Raw genomic sequence first — 6092 nt, 5'->3', positions numbered from 1 at the left:
TGGTTTTAGTTTACTACAGTAAAAGATATAGATCAAAATCAGCAGAGGGAAAAAAATAAATAAATAAATAAACATGAAGAGAAGTCCCGGAGAAAACAAACTAGTATAGCATGGCTCCAGGCCTCAGGCCTGCAGAAATATTCTTATCAGCAAAATATCCCCAGGGTTCAGAAATCGTTTCCTAGGAATGTGAAGACAGGCCTTTCTTTGGGATATGCACGGATTGAGGCACCTAGGCCAGGTGGGATTATCCCTTCCTTCCCACATATTACTCTAAAACGTTTGCAACCGAGGGAACTGGGCACAACTCATAAGGGAATTCTATTCCTTGTCCTCAATTTTTCTGTAAAACTAAAATTGTTCTAAAAATTAAAGTCTATTAAAAATCAATATCTAAATTGGAACAATAGATCATATAAACTGATAAATATTCAGGCTGAAAATGTTTTAACACTTTTTAACACTGTCTTCTATCTAGTAATTTTATCTAATTGAGGTGATATTGTAAAAAAAATCTGTTGCATTGTTTTGGCCTTCTTTAAAGGTAGTGATTTCTGTTGCATTCTTTAAAGGTAGTAATTTATGAATGTTTTCTCATCAGTAATAGCTTTTATTATTCTTAGTTGCCAAAAAGCAGAAAAAAATCCAAATGTCCATCAACCGATACATGGGTAAATAAAATGAAATGTTATTCATCCATAAAAAAGAATATAGTCCTGACATATGCTATAGCAAAACTTGAAAACATTATGAAAAAAGACAGACACAGAAGAGCACATGGAGTTCGGATAATTAAGTTTGTGAACTCATCCTAGAAAAAATCCTACATACCTCATTGCTGAATATCACTATGGTCACCTTTGAAGTACTCCCCCTGGGAACCTATGCACTGATGCCAGCACTAGTCCAACCTTCAAAGCAAGTTTGGAACTCTTTTTCTGGAATGGTCATCAGAGCTGTTGTCATATTACCCTTAATGTCCTGAATGTCATCAAATGTCTTCCTTTCAATATTTCCTTCATCTTGGGTAAAGAAAGAAGTCATTGGGGGCCACATCAGGTGAGTAGGGAGGGTGTTCCAATACAGTTATTTGTTTACTGGTTAAAACCTCCCTCACAGACAGTGCTGTGTGAGCTGGTGCATTGTCGTGATGCAACAGCCATGAATTGTTGGCAAAAATTCAGGTCGTCTAACTTTTTCACACAACCTTTTCAGCACTTCCAAATAGTAAACTTGGTTAACTGTTTGTCCAGTTGGTACAAATTCATAATGAATAATTCCTCTGATATCAATAAAAGTTTAGCAATATTGTTGCAACAAGTTCACAGACCTCATATATAATTGTCAGACCTCATATATAATTTATGGTAAATTTCCAGAATAGACAAATCCAGAGGTAGAAAGTAGATTAGTACTTTCCAGAAGATAAAGAGATGAGGAAATGAGAATTGACTGATAATGAATATGTGTTTTATCTTTGGGGTGATGAAAATGTTCTGGAATTAGATCGTGAAAATGACTGCACAGCTTTGTGAACACTACTGAATTGTACATGATAAAAGGATGAACTTTTATGGTATTTGACCTATATTTCAATTTTTAAAACTGGCTCTTTCTCACAAATAAATTTTCAGGTTAAATTTCATGAACATGTGCTCTGTTTTTTGTACACTAGATTAGCAGACCTATCAATTTTGAAAAATAAACACACTTCTAATAGATCTAATATATCTAATATCTAATATATCTACCTTTATAAAATTTTCTTAGCCTCCTTTCTTTTTCGTTTCATTACACAGATACGCACACAATCCTTTACCTTTATAGAATACCATAAATATTAAGATAATAGGAACTTTTACTTTACTCAGACATTCTAGCATTGTTGCAACAGTGATATTCTTATTACGACCATCATGGCTTATTAGGTCTACTAATATGTGGATAAAATAGACTGAGTAGTATAGACAAGAAGCAGAATCCAACTGCTATTAATTTATTGCTTTACCTAATTGAAATCAACAGGGGGTTTTGTCTTGCTTCTTATTTTTTATTTTATTTTGTTTTGCAAAAAATACAGAATTGTGTGAAACCAGTGATATGATATTTCCTGAATGTACACATAAAGGCCTGGATATAAACGAATATAGAAAACACTGAAAACTCCCTGCTTTAATGGAATTTTAAAATGTATATTGTGACAAGTGTACTTTATTTCTCTAATATAGTAAGACTGGATTGTTTCCTGAAACGAAGTATCTGTGTATCTTGGTTTAGTGATGGTTTCATTTCTAATCAATTATTTATATCTTAAATTTTACTGATATTAAAAGAATCTATAATATAAACAAACTTTTAATATGATTTCTGTATATTGTATACACAAAATAGCTGTAATTGAGCAGCTTACCTTCCACTTGCAAGTTTACGAAAATATAAGTATGTCAAAATAAATAAAAATGAAATACTTCTTTAGTTTTAATGAAAGGAATCCAATCAACTTACCTCTGAACTGAAGCTGCATAATCAAAACATATTAGCTAGGGATATCACTGATTTATAAACAAACCAATGCTTTTCTCTGCATGCTGAATTTAGCATAGTGAGCTTATCTTACTTGTTTAAACTTGTTTGGTGAAAGGTATGAAGAATAAGCTAGTACATATGTGTACATATGTTCATGCACTCACAGACCTCTAAACTTGGTTTTCTGTTAAGAGTTCTTAGAAAGTATCTAGTTTTTACTTGTAGAAGTAGATGCTATACAATAAAGAAAAGCTTTTAACATTTTTCTCTAGTAAAATGTAAATGGCATATAGTGGAATATTAGTTTCAGGTGGATATAATGATTTTATATATGTACATATTGTGAAATAACCAAATAAGTCTAGTGAATATTCATCACCATGCATAGTTAACAATTATTTTTTTTCTAGTTACGAGTTTTAACCTTTAACAACTGATTCTTCTGGTGTTTTCTACAAACTGCTTCTTAAATCACTGGCAAATTCTGATTTCTGATTTTAGTGAGTCTATCACAGAGAAGTAAGACAGGCCAAACATCACAATAGGATTGTTAGATCATTAGTCAAATATAACTAAGTAAAAATGTTTTCACAAAGTCAGACTTGCTAATTGACATAATGTAGAACTGTGGGTCCAAGCCAGATTTTCCGTTGAAAAAAGTTATCTGTGAATGTTCAGTTCTTGCTAAGGCAGATTTTACTCTCAACTTTTTATTAATACCATCTCCTCTGCTTAAATTCTTTGATGTTACCATATCTATTCATTCATTTTTCAGTCTGAAATTTACCCTGATAGTTCTTTATGTAACACACAAAGATACAAATGGTTTGTAAAATAAGAGTAGCTTTAACCTTAAAGTAAAATCTAGGGAAAAACTGCATTTTAAAGCAAAATGCAGTTTTTTCCCTAGATTGTACTTTGTTTATATTTTTCCTTTAAATTAGTGTACTAAAAATATTGCAATAGAGTACAACATGATAAAAATGTCATGTCCTGTCTTCCTCTGCCCTGTTATATATCATGTTTCGTTGGAAACATGGTCTGTGTTAATTGGTTTCAGCATCGATATTGAGTATATGCACATACATACGAGTGTTATAGCAGGCTGTGTTACTGGTTAATTTAAGTCAGCTATTGTTAAGTTGCATAGCTGTAGGGGTCCTGATACCTTGGTGTGGCTTGAAATTACCTCTCTACCTCAGGATGGAGACTTTACACAAAAAGCCCTGGCAGGATGGAGCAAGAATTAAAGAATTATTTTTCCTTTGAATGTTTACTAAAATAATATAAAGCTAAATGAAATTGAACTATTACAGCAAATAACATGGGATGTTAAATGATCCTTTCCCTGTTTTTCCTGTTTAGGACTTGCATAAATGTAAAATAATCTTTAAGATAGTCCTACTGTTTAAGTAATTAAACAAGGTGGCCCTCAGACTAGGGTGGCTCTAGTGCCTTGGTTGCCAACCAAAATTGTAAGCAAACCAAAACCTAAGTCAGAGTCAATGCACTCAAATCTGAGAAAATGAAATTCAAGAATAACCAATCACAAATGGCCAACAAGGCTTTCCCAAATAAGGCAACCACTTAAGCTATAGCCAATCAAATAATCTTTGCTTCCCTTCTCGATAAAAATTTCTGCCCTAGTTCCTGTTGGTGATGGCTCCTAACTGCCTTTAGTTTGGCACTGCCCGATCCTAATCAATATATGTTCAAATAAAGTCTTGAAAATGTTAATGTATTTCAGTTTATGTCTTAATACTAAATGATTAGTATCATTTAAAATAACAATGTACAGTTGAATGCAATATCCCTTTTAATTGAGCGTACATCTTTCAGTGACCTCTTTTAGTCTCTTTTAATAGACTCTGAATGATGTCAACTTCTTTTAAGAAAAGTTTACAAGACTTGTTTTGTGGGGTTTACTTATTATTCTTTAACAAAATTGGGCACACATTTTCTTAAAGTTGACCATAAATATTCCTTTGAGGGAATAAAAATTAATTTACATAGAGTCTCCCTTTAACTTATGGACTTAAACTTGATCCACGGGTTTGCACCACGGACTTCAAAAGGTGGACCACTACTGTAGATGTGATGGCCTATTTCTTCCAGAGGTGGTTCAGGATCTGTTGTAGCAAACTGGGCCGCATCATCAATTTCTTTTCTCACTTCAACATCAATTTCCTTTAATTCTTCAATACTGGCAAGCTTGTTGTTTACCATTCTATCTTTGAGAAGCATAACAGGATCACTCTTACTTCTCACACTATGAATTTCTTCTCGAGTACGATAACTGACTCCAGGATCACTCATGCTGTGTCCGTGATAACGGTAAGTCTGCATCTCCATCACTATGGGCCCTTTTCCAGATCTGCAATAGTCAGCTGCAAACTTTGTTGCCTCTCGAACACACAGAATATCCATTCCATCTACCCTTAGTCCAGGGATAAAATTGCCTCTCTTGTAGTAATCAGTGCTGGCTGCTGCTCTCCCAATGGCTGTTCCCATTGCATAGAGGTTATTCTCACAGATGAAAATACAAGGTAATTTCCACAAAGCTGCCATATTGTAAGCTTCAAATATCTGACCCTGATTAGCAGCGCCATCCCCATAGACAGTCAAAGCGATCTCATCGTTTCCCTTGTATTTACAGGCCAGAGCAATACCAGCTCCCAGGGGTGCCTGAGCTCCCACAATGCCGTTGCCCCCGTAGAAATTCTTGGAATACATATGCATCGATCCACCTTTTCCTTTAGCACAACCTCCTCTTCTTCCTGTAAGCTCTGCAAGAATTGACCGGACAGAGAGTCCACGAGTATAGCAGAAGCCATGAGCCCGATAGGATGTGATGACATGATCGGTGGGATTTATCCCAGCCTCAAGGCCCACGCAACAAGCTTCCTGACCATCACACAAGTGACAGAAACCACGAATAAATTTCTGTTTATACAACTGATCTGCCTTCAATTCCATTCGGCGAATAGTCTGCATCGCCTTATAGTATTTGAGCCCATCCTCCCGGGTGAGCACTGTTGCGACAGGGGGACCTTCTTCCAACCGATAAAGATCACATTTCTTAATTTCAAATGTAACATCTTTTGAATAGTTACAGGATGCCACCAGCACTCTGCTAGTGGGCTTCTGGGGGACACCCGACAACACGCGGGACACGGCGGCAGCGAGCATCTTCCTCATGGAGGGAGGCTGGGGGCGGCAATGGCGACTGCCAACTGTCCAGAGCGCGCGGGCTGCGCCTCCTGTCGCCTTCTGAGCCTAACACACGTGGCGCCATAATGGCCACGCTGGTGACAGAGGCCACGTCATGCGCACTAGGTCCTTGGCCGCCGGCCTGGATTGATTGATTTTTACAGGGCCTTACAATTATAAAATTAAGAATAAAGGTCGTTTCTAATACTGGAAGACTTGGCAGAACTACAATCCTAATTAACTCCATCATCTTCGCTAAATCATAATAATCTGAGTCCTTTTTCCCTGCTAAACACTGTAGCAATGCTTCTCAAATGTGTATCTATGGAAGAGAAGAACAAATACAATCCTAAAGC

General features: G+C 36.0%; 1 protein-coding gene across 2 annotated transcripts; it reads right to left on the bottom strand.

Moving 5' to 3' along the window:
- Positions 1-4499: 4499 nt before the first annotated feature.
- Positions 4500-5724, bottom strand: PDHA2 (pyruvate dehydrogenase E1 subunit alpha 2). Of its 2 annotated transcripts, XM_033106434.1 has the most exons (2): positions 5212-5724; positions 4549-5118 (listed from the first exon to the last, which is right to left on the bottom strand). In XM_033106434.1, the coding sequence occupies exons 1-2, from the start codon at positions 5722-5724 to the stop codon at positions 4549-4551; spliced, it is 1083 nt and encodes a 360-aa protein (XP_032962325.1). The 2 variants fall into 2 exon arrangements, with proteins under 2 accessions (XP_032962323.1, XP_032962325.1); XM_033106432.1 differs by having other exon boundaries at positions 4500-5724.
- Positions 5725-6092: the final 368 nt, after the last annotated feature.

Source organism: Rhinolophus ferrumequinum, chromosome 5 (genome assembly GCF_004115265.2).
Source record: "Rhinolophus ferrumequinum isolate MPI-CBG mRhiFer1 chromosome 5, mRhiFer1_v1.p, whole genome shotgun sequence".
In the NCBI taxonomy this organism is placed as follows: domain Eukaryota; kingdom Metazoa; phylum Chordata; class Mammalia; order Chiroptera; family Rhinolophidae; genus Rhinolophus; species Rhinolophus ferrumequinum.
This window is presented reverse-complemented; position numbering and strand designations above follow the sequence as displayed.